The 23,969-nt window shown below is 41.3% G+C and overlaps 1 protein-coding gene across 1 annotated transcript in view; it reads left to right on the forward strand.

The window, feature by feature from the left end:
• The window catches only part of BBS4 (Bardet-Biedl syndrome 4), a 307,119-nt gene that overhangs the window by 84,007 nt on the left and 199,143 nt on the right, over positions 1-23,969 (forward strand). Inside the window, exons 2-6 of the mRNA XM_053717315.1 lie at positions 8,709-8,754; positions 19,365-19,444; positions 19,631-19,694; positions 19,853-19,964; positions 20,713-20,785. Coding sequence (XP_053573290.1) covers positions 8,709-8,754; positions 19,365-19,444; positions 19,631-19,694; positions 19,853-19,964; positions 20,713-20,785 — 375 coding nt within the window. The remainder of the gene's footprint in view (positions 1-8,708; positions 8,755-19,364; positions 19,445-19,630; positions 19,695-19,852; positions 19,965-20,712; positions 20,786-23,969) is intronic.

Consider the following 23,969-nt stretch of genomic DNA (forward strand, 5'->3'; position numbering starts at 1 on the left):
CGGCTTGGAGATTGAACGCTTGATTCTATCAAAGCGTGGGTTTTCAGATTCGGTGATAGATACTCTGGTTCAGGCCAGAAAACCTGTAACTAGAAGAATTTACCATAAAATATGGAAAAAATATATCTGTTGGTGTGAATCCAAAGGATTCCCATGGAATAAGATAAAAATTCCTAAGATTCTCTCCTTTCTTCAAGAAGGTTTGGAGAAAGGATTATCTGCAAGTTCCCTAAAGGGACAGATCTCTGCTTTATCTGTCTTACTACACAAAAGACTGGCAGCTGTGCCAGATGTTCAAGCATTTGTTCAGGCTCTGGTTAGGATCAAGCCTGTTTACAGACCTTTGACTCCTCCCTGGAGTCTAAATCTAGTTCTTTCAGTTCTTCAAGGGGTTCCGTTTGAACCCTTACATTCCATAGATATTAAGTTACTATCTTGGAAAGTTTTGTTTTTGGTTGCAATTTCTTCTGCTAGAAGAGTTTCAGAGTTATCTGCTCTGCAGTGTTCTCCTCCTTATCTGGTGTTCCATGCAGATAAGGTGGTTTTACGTACTAAGCCTGGTTTTCTTCCGAAAGTTGTTTCCAACAAAAATATTAACCAGGAGATAGTTGTACCTTCTTTGTGTCCGAATCCAGTTTCAAAGTAGGAACGTTTGTTACACAATTTGGACGTTGTCCGTGCTCTAAAGTTCTATTTAGAGGCTACTAAAGATTTCAGACAAACATTTTCCTTGTTTGTTGTTTATTCTGGTAAAAGGAGAGGTCAAAAAGCGACTTCTACCTCTCTTTCCTTTTGGCTTAAAAGCATCATCCGATTGGCTTATGAGACTGCCGGACGGCAGCCTCCTGAAAGAATCACAGCTCACTCCACTAGGGCTGTGGCTTCCACATGGGCCTTCAAGAACGAGGCTTCTGTTGACCAGATATGTAAGGCAGCGACTTGGTCTTCACTGCACAATTTTGCCAAATTTTACAAATTTGATACTTTTGCTTCTTCGGAGGCTATTTTTGGGAGAAAGGTTTTGCAAGCTGTGGTTCCTTCCGTTTAGGTGACCTGATTTGCTCCCTCCCTTCATCCGTGTCCTAAAGCTTTGGTATTGGTTCCCACAAGTAAGGATGACGCCGTGGACCGGACACACCAATGTTGGAGAAAACAGAATTTATGCTTACCTGATAAATTACTTTCTCCAACGGTGTGTCCGGTCCATGGCCCGCCCTGGTTTTTTAATCAGGTCTGATGAATTATTTTCTCTAACTACAGTCACCACGGTATCATATGGTTTCTCCTATATATATTTCCTCCTGTCCGTCGGTCGAATGACTGGGGTGGGCGGAGCCTAGGAGGGATCATGTGACCAGCTTTGCTGGGACTCTTTGCCATTTCCTGTTGGGGAAGAGAATATCCCACAAGTAAGGATGACGCCGTGGACCGGACACACCGTTGGAGAAAGTAATTTATCAGGTAAGCATAAATTCTGTTTTAAAAAAAAAAAGAGCAGACATCCTGCCTTTTGTTAATAGTATCATTAGAGACTACATAGAGACGTGTGTTGATATGATTAAAACAATTATTAAAACAAATTTGCTTCCATAAAAATGATAGTTTCTCCAACATAGGTGTGTCCGGTCCACGGCGTCATCCTTACTTGTGGGATATTCTCTTCCCCAACAGGAAATGGCAAAGAGCCAGCAAAGCTGGTCACATGATCCCTCCTAGGCTCCGCCTACCCCAGTCATTCTCTTTGCCGTTGTACAGGCAACATCTCCACGGAGATGGCTTAGAGTTTTTTAGTGTTTAACTGTAGTTTTTATTATTCAATCAAGAGTTTGTTATTTTAAAATAGTGCTGGTATGTACTATTTACTCTGAAACAGAAAAGAGATGAAGATTTCTGTTTGTATGAGGAAAAGGATTTTAGAAACCGTTACTAAAATCCATGGCTGTTCCACACAGGACTGTTGAGAGGAATTAACTTCAGTTGGGGGAACAGTGAGCAGTCTTTTGCTGCTTGAGGTATGACACTTTCTAACAAGACGATGTAATGCTGGAAGCTGTCATTTTCCCTATGGGATCCGGTAAGCCATTTTTATTCAGACAGTAAATAAGGGCTTCACAAGGGTTTATTAAGACTGTAGACATTTTCTGGGCTAAATCGATCATATTTACATATATTTAGCCTTGAGGAATCATTTAATCTGGGTATTTTTTGTAAAATAATATCGGCAGGCACTGTTTTAGACACTTTATTCTATAGGGGCTTTCCCTAATCATAGTCAGAGCCTCATTTTCGCGCCGGTATGGCGCACTTGTTTTTGAGAACAGCATGGCATGCAGCTGCATGTGTGTGGAGCTCTGATACATAGAAAAGTCTTTCTGAAGGCATCATTTGGTATCGTATTCCCCTTTGGGCTTGGTTGGGTCTCAGCAAAGCAGATTCCAGGGACTGTAAAGGGGTTAAATATAAAAACGGCTCCGGTTCCGTTATTTTAAGGGTTAAAGCTTCCAAATTTGGTGTGCAATACTTTTAAGGCTTTAAGACACTGTGGTGAAATTTTGGTGAATTTTGAACAATTCCTTCATACTTTTTCGCAATTGCAGTAATAAAGTGTGTTCAGTTTAAAATTTAAAGTGACAGTAACGGTTTTATTTTAAAACTTTTTTTGTGCTTTGTTATCAAGTTTATGCCTGTTTAACATGTCTGAACTACCAGATAGATTGTGTTCTGACTGTGGGGAAGCCAAGGTTCCTTCTCATTTAAATAGATGTGATTTATGTCATAAAAAATTTAGTAAAAATGATGCCCAAGATGATTCCTCAAGTGAGGGGAGTAAGCATGGTACTGCATCATCCCCTCCTTCGTCTACACCAGTCTTGCCCATACAGGAGGCCCCTAGTACATCTAGCGCGCCAATACTCCTTACTATGCAACAATTAACGGCTGTAATGGATAATTCTATCAAAAACATTTTAGCCAATATGCCCACTTATCAGCGAAAGCGCGACTGCTCTGTTTTAGAAAATACTGAAGAGCATGAGGACGCTGATGATATTGTTTCTGAAGGGCCCCTACACCAGTCTGAGGGGGCCAGGGAGGTTTTGTCTGAGGGAGAAATTTCAGATTCAGGAAAAATTTCTCAACAAGCTGAACCTGATGTGATTACTTTTAAATTTAAGTTGGAACATCTCCGCGCTCTGCTTAAGGAGGTGTTATCCAATTTGGATGATTGTGATTATCTGGTCATTCCAGAAACACTATGTAAAATGGACAAGTTCCTAGAGGCCCCGGGGCCCCCCGAAGCTTTTCCTATATCCAAGCGGGTGGCGTACATTGTTAATAAAGAATGGGACAGGCCCGGTATACCTTTCGTACCTCCCCCCATATTTAAAAAATTGTTTCCTATAGTCGACCCCAGAAAGGACTTATGGCAGACAGTCCCCAAGGTCGAGGGGGCGGTTTCTACTCTAAACAAGCGCGCCACTATACCCATAGAAGATAGTTGTGCTTTCCAAGATCCTATGGATAAAAAATTAGAAGGTTTGCTAAAAAAGATGTTTGTTCAGCAAGGTTACCTTCTACAACCAATTGCATGCATTGTCCCTGTCACTACAGCCGCGTGTTTCTGGTTCGATGAGCTAGAAAAGGCGATTATTAGTAATTCTTCTTCTTATGAGGAGATTATGGACAGAATTCGTGCTCTTAAATTGGCTAATTCTTTCACCCTAGACGCCACCTTGCAATTGGCTAGGTTAGCGGCGAAAAATTCTGGGTTTGCTATTGTGGCGCGCAGAGCGCTTTGGTTAAAATCTTGGTCAGCGGATGCGTCTTCCAAGAACAAATTGCTTGACATTCCTTTCAAGGGGAAAACACTGTTTGGCCCTGACTTGAAAGAGATTATCTCTGATATCACTGGGGGCAAGGGCCACGCCCTTCCTCAGGATAGGTCTTTCAAGGCCAAAAATAAACCTAATTTTCGTCCCTTTCGCAGAAACGGACCAGCCCCAAGTGCTACGTCCTCTAAGCAGGAGGGTAATACTTCTCAAGCCAATCCAGCCTGGAGACCTATGCAAGGCTGGAACAAAGGAAAGCAGGCCAAGAAACCTGCCACTGCTCCCAAGACAGCATGAGATGCGGGCCCCCGATCCGGGACCGGATTTGGTGGGGGGCAGACTCTCTCTCTTCACTCAGGCTTGGGCAAGAGATGTTCTGGATCCTTGGGCGCTAGAAATAGTCTCCCAAGGTTATCTTCTGGAAGTGATTCATCCTGTTCCATTAAGAGAACGAGGGATGGGGTTCTACTCCAATCTGTTCGTAGTTCCCAAAAAAAGAGGGAACGTTCAGACCAATCTTAGATCTCAAGATCCTAAACAAGTTTCTCAAGGTTCCATCGTCCAAAATGGAAACCATTCGAACAATCCTTCCATCCAGGAAGGTCAATTCTTGACCACGGTGGATTTAAAGGATGCGTATCTACATATTCCTGTCCACAAGGAACATCATCGGTTCCTAAGGTTCGCATTCCTGGACAAGCATTACCAGTTCGTGGCGCTTCCTTTCGGATTAGCCACTGCTCCAAGGATTTTCTCAAAGGTACTAGGGTCCCTTCTGGCGGTGCTAAGACCAAGGGGCATTGCTGTAGTACCTTACTTGGACGACATTCTGATTCAAGCGTCGTCCCTTCCTCAAGCAAAGGCTCACACGGACATAGTCCTGGCCTTTCTCAGATCTCACGGATGGAAAGTGAACGTGGAAAAGAGTTCTCTATCTCCGTCGACAAGAGTTCCCTTCTTGGGAACAATAATAGACTCCTTAGAAATGAGGATTTTTCTGACAGAGACCAGAAAAACAAAACTTCTAAACTCTTGTCGGATACTTCATTCCGTTCCTCTTCCTTCCATAGCGCAGTGCATGGAAGTGATAGGTTTGATGGTAGCGGCAATGGACATAGTTCCTTTTGCGCGCATTCATCTAAGACCATTACAACTGTGTATGCTCAGTCAGTGGAATGGGGACTATACAGACTTGTCTCCGAAGATACAAGTAAATCAGAGGACCAGAGACTCACTCCGTTGGTGGCTGTCCCTGGACAACCTGTCACAAGGGGTGACCTCCCGCAGACCAGAGTGGGTCATTGTCACGACCGACGCCAGTCTGATGGGCTGGGGCGCGGTCTGGGGATCCCTGAAAGCTCAGGGTCTTTGGTCTCGGGAAGAATCTCTTCTACCGATAAATATTCTGGAACTGAGAGCGATATTCAATGCTCTCAAGGCTTGGCCTCAGCTAGCGAGGGCCAAGTTCATACGGTTTCAATCAGACAACATGACGACTGTTGCGTACATCAACCATCAGGGGGGAACAAGGAGTTCCCTGGCGATGGAAGAAGTTACCAGAATCATTCAATGGGCGGAGACTCGCTCCTGCCACCTGTCTGCAATCCACATCCCAGGAGTGGAAAATTGGGAAGCGGATTTTCTGAGTCGTCAGACATTGCATCCGGGGGAGTGGGAACTCCATCCGGAAATCTTTGCCCAAATCACTCAACTGTGGGGCATTCCAGACATGGATCTGATGGCCTCTCGTCAGAACTTCAAGGTTCCTTGCTACAGGTCCAGATCCAGGAATCCCAAGGCGACTCTAGTAGATGCACTAGTAGCACCTTGGACCTTCAAACTAGCCTATGTATTCCCGCCGTTTCCTCTCATCCCCAGGCTGGTAGCCAGGATCAATCAGGAGAGGGCGTCGGTGATCTTGATAGCTCCTGCGTGGCCACGCAGGACTTGGTATGCAGATCTGGTGAATATGTCATCGGCTCCACCATGGAAGCTACCTTTGAGACGAGACCTTCTTGTTCAAGGTCCGTTCGAACATCCGAATCTGGTCCCACTCCAGCTGACTGCTTGGAGATTGAACGCTTGATCTTATCAAAGCGAGGGTTCTCAGATTCTGTTATTGATACTCTTGTTCAGGCCAGAAAGCCTGTAACTAGAAAAATTTACCACAAAATTTGGAAAAAATATATCTGTTGGTGTGAATCTAAAGGATTCCCTTGGGACAAGGTTAAGATTCCTAAGAGTCTATCCTTCCTTCGAGAAGGATTGGAAAAAGGATTATCTGCAAGTTCCTTGATGGGACAGATTTCTGCCTTGTCTGTGTTACTTCACAAAAAGCTGGCAGCTGTGCCAGATGTTCAAGCCTTTGTTCAGGGTCTGGTTAGAATCAAGCCTGTTTACAAACCTTTGACTCCTCCTTGGAGTCTCAACTTAGTTCTTTCAGTTCTTCAGGGGGTTCCGTTTGAACCCTTACATTCCGTTGATATTAAGTTATTATCTTGGAAAGTTTTGTTTTTGGTTGCAATTTCTTCTGCCAGAAGAGTTTCAGAATTATCTGCTCTGCAGTGTTCTCCTCCTTATCTGGTGTTCCATGCAGATAAGGTGGTTTTACGTACTAACCTGGTTTTCTTCCAAAAGTTGTTTCTAACAAAAACATTAACCAGGAGATAGTCGTGCCTTCTCTGTGTCCGAAACCAGTTTCGAAGAAGGAACGTTTGTTGCACAATTTGGATGTTGTTCGCGCTCTAAAATTCTATTTAGATGCTACAAAGGATTTTAGACAAACATCTTCCTTGTTTGTTGTTTATTCTGGTAAAAGGAGAGGTCAAAAAGCAACTTCTACCTCTCTCTCTTTTTGGATTAAAAGCATCATCAGATTGGCTTACGAGACTGCCGGACGGCAGCCTCCTGAAAGGATCACAGCTCCTTCCACTAGGGCTGTGGCTTCCACATGGGCCTTCAAGAACGAGGCTTCTGTTGATCAGATATGTAGGGCAGCGACTTGGTCTTCACTGCACACTTTTACCAAATTTTACAAGTTTGATACTTTTGCTTCTTCTGAGGCTATTTTTGGGAGAAAGGTTTTGCAAGCCGTGGTGCCTTCCATTTAGGTGACCTGATTTGCTCCCTCCCTTCATCCGTGTCCTAAAGCTTTGGTATTGGTTCCCACAAGTAAGGATGACGCCGTGGACTGGACACACCTATGTTGGAGAAAACAGAATTTATGTTTACCTGATAAATTACTTTCTCCAACGGTGTGTCCGGTCCACGGCCCGCCCTGGTTTTTTAATCAGGTCTGATAATTTTTTTTTCTTTAACTACAGTCACCACGGTATCATATGGTTTCTCCTATGCAAATATTCCTCCTTAACGTCGGTCGAATGACTGGGGTAGGCGGAGCCTAGGAGGGATCATGTGACCAGCTTTGCTGGCTCTTTGCCATTTCCTGTTGGGGAAGAGAATATCCCACAAGTAAGGATGACGCCGTGGACCGGACACACCGTTGGAGAAAGTAATTTATCAGGTAAACATAAATTCTGTTTTTGTTTTCTTTGTTCACCAGGCTGATTTTCATCAGCAGATAATCTATGTTTTGACGAAGCGTAGTTTTTAATCAGTTAGCTGAAGGTCAACAACTATTAGTTCCTCTTGGTCTCAGATTGTGTGTGTGTGTGTAACAATATCACAACACAACTATTAGTTCCTCTTGGTCTCAGATTGTGTATGTAACAATATCACAACACAACTATTAGTTCCTCTTGGTCTCAGATTGTGTGTGTAACCATATCAAAACACAACTATTAGTTCATCTTGGTCTCAGATTGTGTGTGTAACCATATCACAACACAACTATAAGTTCCTCTTGGTCTCAGATTGTGTGTGTAACCATATCACAACATAACTATTAGTTCCTCTGGGTCTCAGATTGTGTGTGTAACCATATCACAACACAACTATTAGTTCATCTTGGTCTGAGATTGTGTGTGTAACCATATCACAACACAACTATAAGTTCCTCTTGGTCTCAGATTGTGTGTGTAACCATATCACAACACAACTATTAGTTCCTCTGGGTCTCAGATTGTGTGTGTGTGTGTGTGTAACCATATCACAACACAACTATAAGTTCCTCTTGGACTCAGATTGTGTGTGTAACCATATCACAACACAACTATTAGTTCCTCTTGGTCTTAGATTGTGTGTGTGTAACCATATCACAACGCAACTATTAGTTCCTCTGGGTCTCAGATTGTGTGTGTGTAACCATATCACAACACAACTATAAGTTCCTCTTGGTCTCAGATTGTGTGTGTAACCATATCACAACACAACTATTAGTTCCTCTGGGTCTCAGATTGTGTGTGTGTGTAACCATATCACAACACAACCATTAGTTCCTCTTGGTCTCAGATTGTGTGTGTAACCATATCACAACACAACTATTAGTTCCTCTTGTCTTGGTCTTAGATTGTGTGTGTAACAATATCACAACACAACTATTCAATCTGAGTCTTCTGCCAGATACCTCACTGCTTATCCCATACAGCCAAAAGAAGAGCAAAAGTGTTCACAGAACAATACAAAAGCAAAGCTAGCAAGGTTTGCTCATAACTGAATCACCCCTTACAGAGCACCCCGCTGCACATTTCTATATTGGCACGTAATGAACATAACTATTAAAGCACTGCAAGATTTGTGTCAAGGCATTTGGAAAGTCAAAATGTAATTGCTGACATTTCTTTGCATTGTATGTATCTATGAATTCTGAATCATTTAGCACGTGTCCCTCTTTGTGTATATCAAAATATATCACTTACTGCTATTCATAAAAGAAAAGAAGATGCAAGGCTTACCTTTTAAATTTTGTTGTTGTTTTTGCAGGCCCCATCTGATTCTGCTGGATTGAAGAAGTCACGTTTAAAGAAGGGTGAGACAGTTAGAAAGAGACTGCAAATTTAAAATACTTTATTGTATTTAAGAAGATTTGATTCCACAGCTTTACAACAAGAATAATATTTTTTTTTATTTTTTTTTAAATATCCTAACTTCTGATGGTGTGATTGACTGAAACTCTCCTGCTTGTAATTAAGCCCCTGGCGTTCCTCCTTGGAAAATATTGCTTGCCCTTTTAAAACACATTTTTTTCATTTTCTTTTTCTTTTTCATGAAAAAATGGTACAATAATGTAACTGCAAGACAGCAAGAGTAGTATATGTTGAAAGCACGTTGTATGAGTATGTGAGAGTAAAAGGCACAGTAATCATACATTATTATAATCTGTTATTTACAAAGCAGCAACATATTAAGCAGCGTTGTACAAGAGTACATTACAATTAGGGCTGGGCGATATGGGCAAAAAAAAAAATTGCAATTGCGATTTAATCGCGGTTTTCTTATAAATGACACTAACACCTTCATTTTGCATTCTAAAGTTTATTTAACACTACAGAATCTTAATGTACATGTTTTTCAAAGCCCAATACACTCTTGGAGCATACAAATACAAAATAAAAAATAGTTAAAATAAAATTTGCTGCCTGTGATGTGTTTAAATAGTAGCCACTAGTTAGTTATTAGGTCTTATGACACACAACATTGTCAAGTTTTCTGGGACAGTTATTCTAACTGTGGACAGTGGTAGATTAACATATGAAGCAGTTTAATTTAAGCCATATACACATATACACACATATATTATATACAATCACATACACAGTTACACACACACACACACACACATATATATATATATATATATATATATATATATACACACATATATTATATACAATCACATACACAGTTACACACACACACACACACATATATATATATATATATATATATATATATATATATATATATATATATATACACATACACACATATATACAGTATATATTTATTCTTTTTTAAACATTTTGACTGAAAATGAGCCCTACTCCTGTCCAGGAATCCAAAATAGGAATATAGCAGTAGGGGTGGGGGGCTGCTCCTGTCAGAAATGCTGTGCCTTGCTGATATCAAATACATTGTAGATGCAGTTAACCCAGCAGCAGAGGGGACTGCAGTTTTAGCCTTTTTGGCTGCTGCTATGTATTTGAGCCATTTCTCAGAGAGCAGGAGATTGTGTGGGAGGTTCCATAATCTTTACATACCCTAAGTTTCAGACTGCAGACGTCCCTAGGGGAAAATATAAGTAATTGGCTTTCCCTCCTCTTCATTTCTGCATGGGCTCTGCTTTTAGACTTCTTGATTGATCGGCTGGCCGGCTGCTACTCTGAGATCAGAAAGTGAAAGTAAAACAGCCATTTTACAAATGTGTGCTAAAAGCAACCACTAGATGGAGCTGGTTTGCAAGAAATCACATACAAATCAATGCATTACAGCCACTTCTGATATTTTTTTTAGCAAAAAATCGCGACTCTCGCGGTTTTTAAATCGCGGCGATTAATCAGTTTTAAATCGCATATGCAATTAATCGTGCAGCCCTAATTACAATTATGATGGTACAATACTGTCAAGTCTCTAGAAATTTACCGGAGCAATGTAGGTGGTAGAACCTTACCTTAATTATAAGCTCAAACCAGGAGATGTGTTGTAAGCAGATGTCTGGAACAAGCCGAGATTGTAACAAATAAGGCAGAAACAGGTGTCTGCAGACAAGGTATATTTAAAAGAGTCAGTAATGGTCAGGCCAGGGTGCAGTACCAGAATAAGAGACAGGAGCCGGACTTTACAGCAGAATGGGCAGTTCTGATCTGGAAATTGGTAATCAGTTTATTAGTCCACAGTTTAGTGTTCAGGCAAGAGTGAGACAAATGGCATAAACCAGGATACACACTGAGGTCAAAACCAGTAGGGCAGGCTAGAAACAAGAACTGGAGGACTTCCAGAGAGAATAATTAAGCATTTAACTGGCATTTATCACCTCCCCTATAGGTCTTCTAACTGCAGAGTCACTTCCAACATCAAGGTCATACATATCTCTATCTTTAGCATATGCAACACAGTTGGAATTGTTAATTGGAAAAGTCTGCACGTCCTGTGCACTAAACTTAGCGCACCCTTCTAAATCCAACTCCAACAAAGGGATGAAAACAGTGCACCCCATGCTGTCGACACTGTCGACCTTAGTTTCTTAGTGCATTCCTGGACTTTCACAGAAGTCTTTTTAGCATGCCCCCAGATCCCCGCAGCGCTCAATTTCACTTAGCCCCTACCACACTTTTTTCAATAAAAAAAAAAATAAACATTACAAATATATGTCAATGGTGTTTAAAAAAATTCCGTTATGGAGTAATAAAATACAAGGGTGTGCATAGGTTAAAACTTCATCCGAGATGGGAGCATATATATCTATATGTAGTGGTGTGCCCAATATACTTTCAAGAACAGTCTTCACTTTTCAGAGAAATTAGCCCAGTATCCTCTTCTAACAGGGTGATAGTTAAAGACTAGTCTAGTCTATCTTGACTTCTAATGTTGAACTTCATATAGTAAAGCAGATCTTTTAACATTTGTAGAAGCTTCTTTATAGTAGTGTACCTTAATGGAAATCTTCTTTATTCTCAGTCTGTTTTTAAAAGACAGAACAGTAGAATTTGTTTAGGCATACAGCCATTTCCTTATCACCTTCCACAAATCTGATGTCATCTGTCTGGAGTCTTAAAGGGACAGTTTACCCAAATTAAGAATAATTTTTAATTTAACCTGCTGGTTAATTATACTAGTGCTGAGCATACAATAAACCTCATTTCTCCAACATTGGTGTGTCCGGTCCACGGCGTCATCCATAACTTGTGGGAATATCTCTTCCCCAACAGGAAATGGCAAAGAGTACAGCAAAAGCTGTCCATATAGTCCCTCCTAGGCTCCGCCCACCCCAGTCATTCTCTTTGCCGTTGCACAGGCAACATCTCCACGGAGATGGTTAAGAGTATGTGGTGTTTTAGTTGTAGTTTTTTGTTCTACTATCAAGAGTTTGTTATTTTAAAATAGTGCTGGTATGTACTATTTACTCTGAAACAGAAAAAGATGAAGAGTTCTGTTTGTGAGAGGAATATGATTTTAGCAGCAGTAACTAAAATCGTTTGCTGTTTCCACATAGGACTGTTGAGATGAAATAACTTCAGTTGGGGGAAACAGTTAGCAGACTTTTCTGCCTAAGGTATGACTAGCCATATTTCTAACAAGACTGTGTAATGCTGGAAGGCTTTCATTTCCCCTCATGGGGACCGGTAAGCCATTTTCTTAATCTCAAACAGAATAAAGGGCTTAATATGGGCTATAAAACTGGTAGACACTTTTATGGGCAAGATCGATTGCTTTATTTGGGCATTTTATACAGATTGAGGTTGAATTTCACACTTATAAACTTTGGGGAACGTTTTTTAACGTCAGGCACTGGTTTAGACACCTTTTCAGTCAGGAAGGGCCTTCACTGTAGTAGGCTGAGCCTCATTTTCGCGCCATTACTGCGCAGTTACTTTTGAGAGCAAGACATGCAGCTGCATGTGTGTGGATCTGAAAGTAGTTGAAAAGGTTCCTAGAAGGCTTCATTTGGTATCGTATTCCCCCCTGGGTTTGGTAAAGTCGCAGCAAAGGCTGTAGCTGGGACTGTAGAGGGGTTAAATCTGTAACCGGCTCCGGTTTCTTCATTTTAAGGGTTAATATTTGGGTGCAATACTTTGAATGCTTTAAGACACTGTGGTGAAAATTTGGTAAAATTTGAACAATTCCTTCATTGTTTTTCACATATTCAGTAATAAATTGTGCCCTGTTTAAAATTTAAAGAGACAGTAACGGTTTTAATTAAAACGTTTTTTTGTACTTTATTGACAAGTTTAAGCCTGTTTAACATGTCTGTACCTTCAGATAAGCTATGTTCTGTATGTATGGAAGCCAATGTGTCTTCCCCCTTCCAAATTGTGTGATAATTGTGCCATAGCGTCCAAACAAAGTAAGGACAGTACTGCCACAGATGGTAAGGTTGCCCAAGATGGTTCATCAGATGAAGAGAGTAAAGATAGTTCTACTTCATCTCACTCTGTGTCTACACCAGTTTTGCCCACGCAGGAGACGCCTAGTACTTCTAGCGCGCCAATGCTTGTTACTATGCAACAATTGGCGACAGTAATGGATAACCCCATAGCTAATTTTTTATCCAAAATGCCTGCATTTCAGAGAAAGCGCGATTGCTCTGTTTTAAACACTGTAGAGCAGGAGGGCGCTGATGATAATTGTTCTGTCATACCCTCACACCATTCTGAAGGGGCCATGAGGGAGGTTTTGTCAGATGGGGAAATTTCAGATTCAGGTAGAATTTCTCAACAAGCAGAACCTGATGTTGTGACATTTAAATTTAAATTAGAGCACCTCCGCGCACTGCTTAAGGAGGTGTTATCTACTCTGGATGATTGTGACAACCTGGTCATTCCAGAAAAATTGTGTAAGATGGACAAGTTCCTAGAGGTTCCGGTGCACCCCGACGCTTTTCCTATACCCAAGCGGGTGGCGGACATAGTGAATAAGGAGTGGGAGAAGCCCGGCATACCTTTTGTTCCCCCTCCTATATTTAAGAAACTATTTCCTATGGTCGACCCCAGAAAGGACTTATGGCAGACAGTCCCTAAGGTCAAGTGGGCAGTTTCTACACTAAACAAGCGCACTACTATTCCTATTGAGGATAATTGTGCTTTCAAAGATCCTATGGATAAAAAATTGGAGGGTTTGCTTAAAAAGATTTTTGTTCAGCAAGGTTACCTCCTACAACCTATTTCGTGCATTGTTCCTGTCACTACAGCAGCGTGGTTCTGGTTCGAGGAACTAGAAAAGTCGCTCAATAGAGAGACTCCGTATGAGGAGGTTATGGACAGAATACACGCACTTAAGTTAGCTAATTCCTTTATTTTAGATGCTGCTTTGCAGTTAGCTAGATTAGCGGCGAAAAATTCTGGGTTTGCAATTGTGGCGCGCAGAGCGCTCTGGCTAAAGTCTTGGTCAGCGGATGTATCTTCCAAGACAAAATTGCTTAATATCCCCTTCAAGGGTAAAACCCTTTTTGGACCAGAGTTGAAAGAGATTATCTCAGACATCACTGGGGGTAAGGGCCATACCCTCCCACAAGATAGGCCTTTCAAGGCCAAGAATAAGTCTAATTTTCGTTCCTTTCGCAATTTCAGGAACGGACCGGCCTCCAACTCTGCAGCCTCTAGACAAGAGGGTAATGCTTCGCAGACCAAACCAGCTTGGAAACCGATGCAAGGCTGGAACAAGGGTAAACAGGCCAAGAAGCCTGCTGCTGCTACCAAAACAGCATGAAGGAGCAGCCCCCGATCCGGGACCGGATCTAGTAGGGGGCAGACTCTCTCTCTTTGCTCAGGCTTGGGCAAGAGATGTTCAGGATCCCTGGGCACTAGAAATAGTTTCTCAGGGTTATCTTCTGGAATTCAAGGAACTACCCCCAAGGGGAAGGTTCCACATGTCTCACTTATCTTTAAACCAAATAAAGAGACAGGCATTCTTACATTGTGTAGAAGACCTGTTAAAAATGGGAGTGATACACCCAGTTCCAATTGTGGAACAAGGACTGGGTTTTTACTCAAATCTGTTTGTAGTTCCCAAAAAAGAGGGAACCTTCAGACCAATTCTAGATTTAAAGATTCTAAACAAATTTCTCAAAGTACCATCGTTCAAAATGGAAACTATCCGAACGATTTTACCCTCAATCCAGGAGGGTCAATTTATGACTCATCACCAGTTCCTAAGGTTCGCCTTTCTGGACAAACATTACCAGTTTGTGGCTCTCCCATTCGGTCTAGCCACTGCTCCATAGCGGTTCTAAGACCAAGGGGCATTGCAGTGGCACCTTACTTGGACGACATTCTGATACAAGCGTCTTCTCTTTCAAAGGCAAAGGCTCACACAGACATCGTTCTGGCCTTTCTCAGATCTCACGGCTGGAAGGTGAACATAGAAAAAAGTTCCCTGTCTCCGTCGATAAGAGTCCCCTTCTTGGGGACAATAATAGATTCGTTAGAAATGAAGATTTTCCAGACAGATGTCAGAAAGTCAAAGCTTCTAAACGCTTGTCAAGTTCTTCACTCTGTTCCTCGACCTTCCATAGCTCAGTGCATGGAAGTAGTAGGATTGATGGTTGCAGCAATGGACATAGTTCCTTTTGCGCAAATTCATCTAAGACCATTACAACTGTGCATGCTCAAACAGTGGAATGGGGACTATACAGACTTGTCTCCAGTGATCCAAGTAGATCAGAAGACCAGAGACTCACTTCGTTGGTGGCTAACCCAGGATCATCTGTCCCAGGGAATGAGCTTCCGCAGACCAGAGTGGGTCATCGTCACGACCGACGCCAGTCTAGTGGGCTGGGGCGCGGTCTGGGACTCCCTGAAGGCTCAGGGTCTATGGTCTCGGGAAGAATCTCTTCTCCCGATAAACATTCTGGAACTGAGAGCGATATTCAATACTCTCAAAGCTTGGCCTCAGCTAGCAAAGGCCAGATTCATAAGATTCCAATCAGACAACATGACAACAGTTGCTTACATCAACCATCAGGGGGGAACAAGGAGTTCCCTGGCGATGAGAGAAGTGACCAAAATCATAAAATGGGCGGAGGATCACTCCTGCCACCTATCTGCGATCCACATCCCAGGAGTGGAAAACTGGGAGGCGGATTATCTGAGTCGTCAGACATTCCATCCGGGGGAGTGGGAACTCCACCCGGAGATATTTGCCCAGTTGACACAATTATGGGGCATTCCAGACATGGATCTGATGGCGTCTCGTCAGAACTTCAAAGTTCCTTGCTACGGGTCCAGATCCAGGGATCCCAGGGCGACTCTAGTGGATGCATTAGTAGCGCCTTGGACCTTCAACCTAGCTTATGTTTTTCCACCGTTTCCTCTCATTCCCAGGCTGGTAGCCAGGATCAAACAGGAGAGGGCCTCAGTGATTTTGATAGCTCCTGCGTGGCCACGCAGGACTTGGTATGCAGATCTGGTGAATATGTCATCGGTTCCACCATGGAAGCTACCTTTGAGACAGGATCTTCTGGTACAGGGTCCATTCGAACATCCAAATCTAGCCTCTCCAGCTGACGGCTTGGAAATTGAACGCTTGATTTTATCTAAGCGTGGGTTTTCGGATTCTATGATAGATACTCTGGTACAAGCCAGAAAACCTGTAACTAGAAAGATTTGAACAATCACAAAGAAGGCAGGATCCAGCTTTTGTATATAGTAAAATCCAATTTTATTAGGTTTGATTAAAACGCCAAACAGGCTATAGAAACAGCACAAACAGAGAAGGTGTGTGAGCGTGACACCAGGGCTTACATGTTTCGGCCAGGATGGCTATGATTACGGCTGCTGGCCGAAACATGTAAGCCCTGGTGTCACGCTCACACACCTTCTCTGTTTGTGCTGTTTCTATAGCCTGTTTGGCGTTTTAATCAAACCTAATAAAATTGGATTTTACTATATACAAAAGCTGGATCCTGCCTTCTTTGTGATTGTTCGTATCTACACCAGCTTGGGATCCGCTTTAGCCCCTGTTCACCTGTATCCTGTTGTAAACCCGGGTGAAGACAGAGAGCACCGCCCCCTGACCGGAGAATCCTGTGACGTCACGATCGACGCTGAAAGTCCGCATGGCAAGCCAGAAGTGCTGCTGGAGTCTCATGTGAGTGCCGGTTACTGGGAGCTATTAGCCCACCGACAAGGTTTCGGTCTGACCACGTAGGTCCCCCGGCATATCCAGAGCATCCTTATGATAAAGATTATACAGCCAAGTCGTAACTACAGGGGCGGCAGAGCTCATTTGGGGTAAGTCCCGGGTACAACGAAATAGACTGTTGCATATGTTTGTTTGCAGTGGAGTTGCACATTTGAAGAGCACTTCTCATCTTTTCACATTTCTCACTAGAAAGATTTACCATAAAATATGGAAAAGATATATCTGTTGGTGTGAATCCAAGGGATTCTCATGGAGTAAGATTAAAATTCCTAGGATCCTTTCCTTCCTTCAAGAGGGTTTGGATAAGGGATTATCAGCGAGTTCTCTAAAGGGACAGATTTCTGTTTTATCTGTCTTGTTACACAAACGACTGGCAGCTGTGCCAGATGTTCAAGCCTTTGTTCAGGCTTTGGTCAGGATCAAGCCTGTTTACAGGCCGTTGACTCCTCCCTGGAGTTTAAATTTAGTTCTTTCAGTTCTCCAAGGGGTTCCGTTTGAACCTTTACATTCCATAGATATTAAGTTGTTATCTTGGAAAGTTTTGTTTTTAGTTGCTATTTCTTCTGCTAGAAGAGTTTCTGAGTTATCTGCTCTGCAGTGTACTCCGCCCTATCTGGTGTTCCATTCAGATAAGGTCGTTTTGCGTACAAAACCTGGTTTTCTTCCAAAAGTTGTTTCCAACAAGAATATTAACCAGGAAATAGTTGTGCCTTCTTTGTGTCCTAATCCAGTTTCAAAGAAGGAACGTTTGTTACACAATTTAGATGTAGTCCGTGCTTTAAAGTTTTATCTAGAAGCAACAAAGGATTTCAGACAAACATCTTCTCTGTTTGTTGTCTATTCTGGTAAAAGGAGAGGTCAAAAAGCTACTGCTACCTCTCTTTCCTTTTGGCTGAAAAGCATCATCCGATTGGCTTATGAGACTGCCGGACGGCAGCCTCCTGAAAGAGTCACAGCTCACTCTACTAGGGCTGTGGCTTCCACATGGGCCTTCAAGAACGAGGCTTCTGTTGATCAGATATGTAAGGCAGCGACTTGGTCTTCCCTGCACACTTTTGCTAAATTCTACAAATTTGATACTTTTGCTTCTTCGGAGGCTATCTTTGGGAGAAAGGTTTTGCAAGCCGTGGTGCCTTCCGTTTAGGTAACCTGATTGGCTCCCTCCCTTCATCCGTGTCCTAAAGCTTTGGTATTGGTTCCCACAAGTTATGGATGACGCCGTGGACCGGACACACCAATGTTGGAGAAAACAGAATTTATGCTTACCTGATAAATTACTTTCTCTAACGGTGTGTCCGGTCCACGGCCCGCCCTGTTTTTTTTTTTTTAATCAGGTTTGATAAATGTATTTCTTTAACTACAGTCACCACGGCACCCTATAGTTTCTCCTGTTTTTTCTCCTGTCCGTCGGTCGAATGACTGGGGTGGGCGGAGCCTAGGAGGGACTATATGGACAGCTTTTGCTGTACTCTTTGCCATTTCCTGTTGGGTAAGAGATATTCCCACAAGTTATGGATGACGCCGTGGACCGGACACACCGTTGGAGAAAGTAATTTATCATGTAAGCATAAATTCTGTTTTTCTTTCTCTGTAAATATTTTTTTTTGAAATCTCAGATTTTATATCAGATTGCCTATACCCCTTTAAAAAAAATTCCATACAGATTTCCCCATACAGAAATTCAAGACTATAGATACCTTGCTTATCTAGTAGCCGGCGCCTTGCAGTTTATATCTGGCAAATTTAAGTCTTCTCTAGCCTTAACCTTACCTTTCATGTTAGCCATGAAACCTCTATTCTATGCTTTCCTCCAGAAGTTTCAAAAGTCGCCTAATAATTTCAACATTGTAACTAGAAGTTGATGATTATCACCTTCATATTTTGTTTTGCATAAAGATCAGCCCTGCCTCCCCCCCACTTTTTTTTTGCTCTATCCCATTCATGTAGCCACCAATCAGCAAGCGCTACCCAGGGTGCTGAACAAAAAGTGGGCCGGTTTCTAAGCTTACATTACTGCTTTTCAAATAAAGTTCCCATGAGAACGAAGAAAAATTGACAATAGGAGTAAATTAGAAAGTTACTTAAAATTGCATGCTCTATCTGAATAATGAAAGAAAAAAATGGGTTTCATATCCCTTTAATGTTCAAGATGGCAAGACGGATGACTAGAAGCCTGTAAGTGCTGCTGACCACTTCTCTAGATGGTAAGGTGTAAATATCACCTTTTCTAGAACTTCTCCAAATCATTTGCTATTTTAGAAAAACAACAGACATTCTTTTATTGAAGGGATATGAAACCCAAATATTTTCTTTCAGGATTCAAAAAGAACATACAAATTTAAATACCTTTTTGATTTATTTCTTTTATTAAATTTGCTTAATTCTCTTGATATCCTGTGCTGAATGAGCAGCAATGCACTACTGGGAGCTAGCTTACCACATCTAGTAAGCTAATCACAAGAGACAAATGTGTGCAGGCACCAATCACCATCTAGCTCCAACTAGTGTAGGATATGTACATATTACTTTTCAACAGTTATTACCAAGAGAACAAAGTGCATTTGAAAACAGGAGTGAGTTTAAAATTGTCTTACAATTATATGCTCTGTCTGAATCATGCACGTTTAATTTTGACCTTCCTGTCCCTTTAAGTGTAAAACACAGCCTTTTATGCACATAAATGGGAATGTGTTTCCTTCAATATGTTAGTTGTCTTGTATAAGATGTATTTGTTAATTACTGCATTAGAAATTGTATTTGTATTTTACATCTTTTCCTTAGCTCCAGAGCTACCTATACTAGAGAGGCGCAACTGGCTGATCCACTTGCACTATGTCCGGAAAGATTATGAGGCATGCAAGGTGAGGGATGTAATAGGTCCTTAATAATGTTTAAACTGGACATTTATGAGTATTCATTGTTTAGTAGTGCTAGATGTTATGCTTTAGGTTATTATAGGTGGTGTTTAGTCCTTCTAGTTTCTGTGGGACCTGTTGTACATTAAAATGTCAGATTCTTGGTCTCATTGTTTCATAATGTAATTTTAGGTTGTAATAAAGGAACAACTACAAGCTACCCAGGGAGTATGTGAATATGCAGTGTATGTGCAAGGTGAGTGTCCACAATATTTCAGAATTGGATAATTACACAATCCCTGTCAACTTTTTTTGTAATACTCCTCTTATTTTCTTTCCCCCAATCTCTCTCTCTAATTTCATATCTTATCTTGTGCTATGACAATATTTTCAACTCATTCACCACTTTTCTAGCCTTGATCCTCAGACTGGAAGGCCGGATCCAGGAGTCTCTGGAGCTTTTTCAGACATGTGCCATCTTGAATCCCACCAGTTCCGAAAACCTCAAACAAGTGGCACGCTCTTTGTGAGAACAACACAGCAATTCTTTTCTATTCGCCCTCCTGTTGTCTGACATGAATGCACATTGTCCTATAGGAGTTCACTGCTCTGTCTGTATCTGTTGTTGGATTTATTTTTATAAGATTAGTAGAGTAACTACAGTGCCCTGCACAGGCTTATTCCCTGCACATGTATGTGCTCACTGCACTACTTTACCCTACTCTAGCATCTGTGAAAAATAACACTACTACTATTAAAGGGACAATCTACTCCTACTTTTATTGTTTAAAAAAATAGATAATCCCTTTAATACTCCTTCCCCAATTTTGCATAACCAACACGATTATATTTAATATACTTTTTACCTCTGTGATTACCTTGTATCTAAGCCTCTGCAGACTGCCCCTTATCTCAGCTCTTTTGACAGACTTGCATTTTTGATAATCAGTGCTGGCTCATAAATAACTCCACAGAGTGAGCACACTGCTATTTATATCACACACATGAACTAGCACTGTCTAACTGTGAAAAACTTTCAAAATGCACAGAGATAAGAGGCAGCCTTCAAGGGTATAGAAATTAGCATATGAGCCAACCTAGGTTTAGCTTTCAACAAGGTATATTAAGAGAACAAATCAAATTTAATGATAAAATTGCATTCGAAAGTTGTTTGAAATTGCATGCCCTATCTGAATCAGGAAAGTTTAATTTTGGCTAGACTGTCCCTTTAACCGCCTCACTTACTCTTCCTAGTTTTTTTACTTGGTTATTAGGTTCTTACTTGGAAAGCACAGAGCATCAGTTGAAGTGTACAACGAGGCAGCAAGACTCAACCCAAAGGACTGGGTAAGCTTTATAACCTTCTGAAACTTTTAGTTCTGTCCGCAGACCCTTAATTGACAGGATTTGATTATTTGGAACATATTAATATATTAAAGGGACATTGTAGAGACAACATGTGTTGTTAAATGTAATCATTAAAATGGTAAAATAAAAGCTGCTTGAAATATATTTGAAATTGGCAGCAACTAGCAACAAACAAAATACGCTTTTTTAGACAAAACAAAGAAAAAAAATTAGAGCAATGTCCCTTTTTAAGAAGTGCTCACCAGGCTACTGTTATGACATTCACAACCTGACACTCAGCAAATTGAGCAGCATGCGCACTCCCCACTGTTAGCATACTGTTAGCATACTGCTGCTCACTGACTTTCCCAGTCACACAGGAAACTAGCTGTGCATGTTTTTGGTGCCACTACTAAAAGGCATGGTCAGCTGAAAACCATTCTAGAGTGGTAACCTTTCACTCACGACAGCAGATTGATCACTATTCACAGAGTGATTTATCATGATACACAACATTGATGGAGGGCACTCAGGAGCTACGCATATTCTTTGAAATCAATTATAGATATGTACTTGACTACACAGGTGATTTCATCCCTTGTGCCAGGTGTTTGTCTCTGTTGTAGGTGTTGGAGATCCTTGTTGACTGGAAACGGAGCACAATTCTTCTGTCCCTCCAGCAACTCTCTGCAGCTTGTGGGTGAACAAAAGCCTTTTTAAATACACTAAATTTGGAAATCATTTGTAACCAGTGTGCATTTACCCATGTTAACCAATTGCCTATAAAAATTCCACACCAAATTCCAATTCCAGCACTGGTCACATTAAATTTTAATTTATATTGAGGAACTTGATGCCCAGTGAATAACTAAAACCTGATAGTAAGTTTTAGTTTTAATGCATTTAAGGGCCAGCAGCACTATGAAAGCAATTTTGCTAGAAGGTTGCTTATTCTTTAAAATCTGGAGTTTGGAAACTAAGAGCAAATTAAGGTATTGGAAATGAAACAGACAAAGAAACAGAAAACTGGGAGTTTGGAAAGGCAAATTGAAACATGATATCATGCTATGACTCTTAGTGACTCCAAGTTTTACAGCAGGAAAAAAAATGTAATCTCCAGAATATTTATTATTAATAAAGTGGACTCCTTAGATGCTTCTAGCATATATGCCAACCAAACAGATTTTAATAAGCACAGTCCATAGGGGCCTGCAGAAAACTTGGAATATCTGTCAGTTAGATTCGGTTATAACCATGATTTATAGGACGTACAAAATATTTGGGGGTAACATTTAAAGATTTAGATCTCAAGAGAAAAAGCTTCACTGAAGAAATCTCCTGTGAGGTCAGTGGAACCACATGCAGTGTTACCACTATCAAACCAGTGACTTGCCTTTTCTAAAGAAGTTATCACAGCGAGTTCTGCTCTATTATAATCGATTGAGCCACATTTTTCTCGCAACCGTTCACTTCTCAATGTATTAAATGTGGTCCACTATCAAGGATACCAGCGTTAGAAAAGTGCCTTCCAAACAATACAAAACAAAGAAATTAAAATGAAAAAATACACCCTCTATAAAATAGTTCACTTTAACATATGTACAATAGAAAACTTTAATACAGTTCAAGAAAAATGAAAGAAAACAAAATAATAAGACAGCCATGTCAGGTTTAAATTGCAAGATATAACGGTGAGACTAGATACTCCTTAGGGGCAAAAGTCTTTATGAATCCTGCATGTTTGAATGAGGTTTACGGGAAAAACCTTGACCATGCCTCCAGAATGCTCCATATCTCCCATCATCAGCCCCTCGTTCACATCTGCAAGCCATTCTATCCATCGAGACTACATCACCCCAATAAAACGGACATGGAAATATTTCGCTATTAGAAACATTTACAAAACCTTTTTCTTCTGTTATGTGTGATCAGTCCACGGGTCATCATTACTTCTGGGATATAACTCCTCCCCAACAGGAAATGCAAGAGGATTCACCCAGCAGAGCTGCATATAGCTCCTCCCCTCTACGTCACTCCCAGTCATTCTCTTGCACCCAACGACTAGATAGGATGTGTGAGAGGACTATGGTGATTATACTTAGTTTTTATAACTTCAATCAAAAGTTTGTTATTTCTCCAACATAGGTGTGTCCGGTCCACGGCGTCATCCTTACTTGTGGGATATTCTCTTCCCCAGCAGGAAATGGCAAAGAGCCCAGCAAAGCTGGTCACATGATCCCTCCTAGGCTCCGCCTACCCCAGTCATTCTCTTTGCCGTTGTACAGGCAACATCTCCACGGAGATGGCTTAGAGTTTTTTAGTGTTTAACTGTAGTTTTTATTATTCAATCAAGAGTTTGTTATTTTGAAATAGTGCTGGTATGTACTATTTACTCAGAAACAGAAAAGAGATGAAGATTTCTGTTTGTATGAGGAAAATGATTTTAGCAACCGTCACTAAAATCCATGGCTGTTCCACACAGGACTGTTGAGAGCAATTAACTTCAGTTGGGGGAACAGTGAGCAGTCTCTTGCTGCTTGAGGTATGACACATTCTAACAAGACGATGTAATGCTGGAAGCTGTCATTTTCCCTCTGGGATCCGGTAAGCCATGTTTATTACGATTGTAAATAAGGGCTTCAAAAAGGGCTTATTAAGACTGTAGACTTTTTTTGGGCTAAATCGATTGATTATTAACACATATTTAGCCTTGAGGAATCATTTTATCTGGGTATTTTGATATAATAATATCGGCAGGCACTGTTTTAGACACCTTATTCTTTAGGGGCTTTCCCAAAGCATAGGCAGAGCCTCATTTTCGCGCCGGTGTTGCGCACTTGTTTTTGAGAGGCATGGCATGCAGTCGCATGTGAGAGGAGCTCTGATACTTAGAAAAGACTTTCTGAAGGCGTCATTTGGTATCGTATTCCCCTTGGGGCTTGGTTGGGTCTCAGCAAAGCAGATACCAGGGACTGTAAAGGGGTTAAAGTTCAAAACGGCTCCGGTTCCGTTATTTTAAGGGTTAAAGCTTCCAAATTTGGTGTGCAATACTTTTAAGGCTTTAAGACACTGTGGTGAAAATTTGGTGAATTTTGAACAATTCCTTCATGTTTTTTCGCATTTGCAGTAATAAAGTGTGTTCAGTTTTAAAATTTAAAGTGACAGTAACGGTTTTATTTTAAAA

Source organism: Bombina bombina, chromosome 6, assembly GCF_027579735.1.
Source record: "Bombina bombina isolate aBomBom1 chromosome 6, aBomBom1.pri, whole genome shotgun sequence".
Lineage (NCBI taxonomy): Eukaryota > Metazoa > Chordata > Amphibia > Anura > Bombinatoridae > Bombina > Bombina bombina.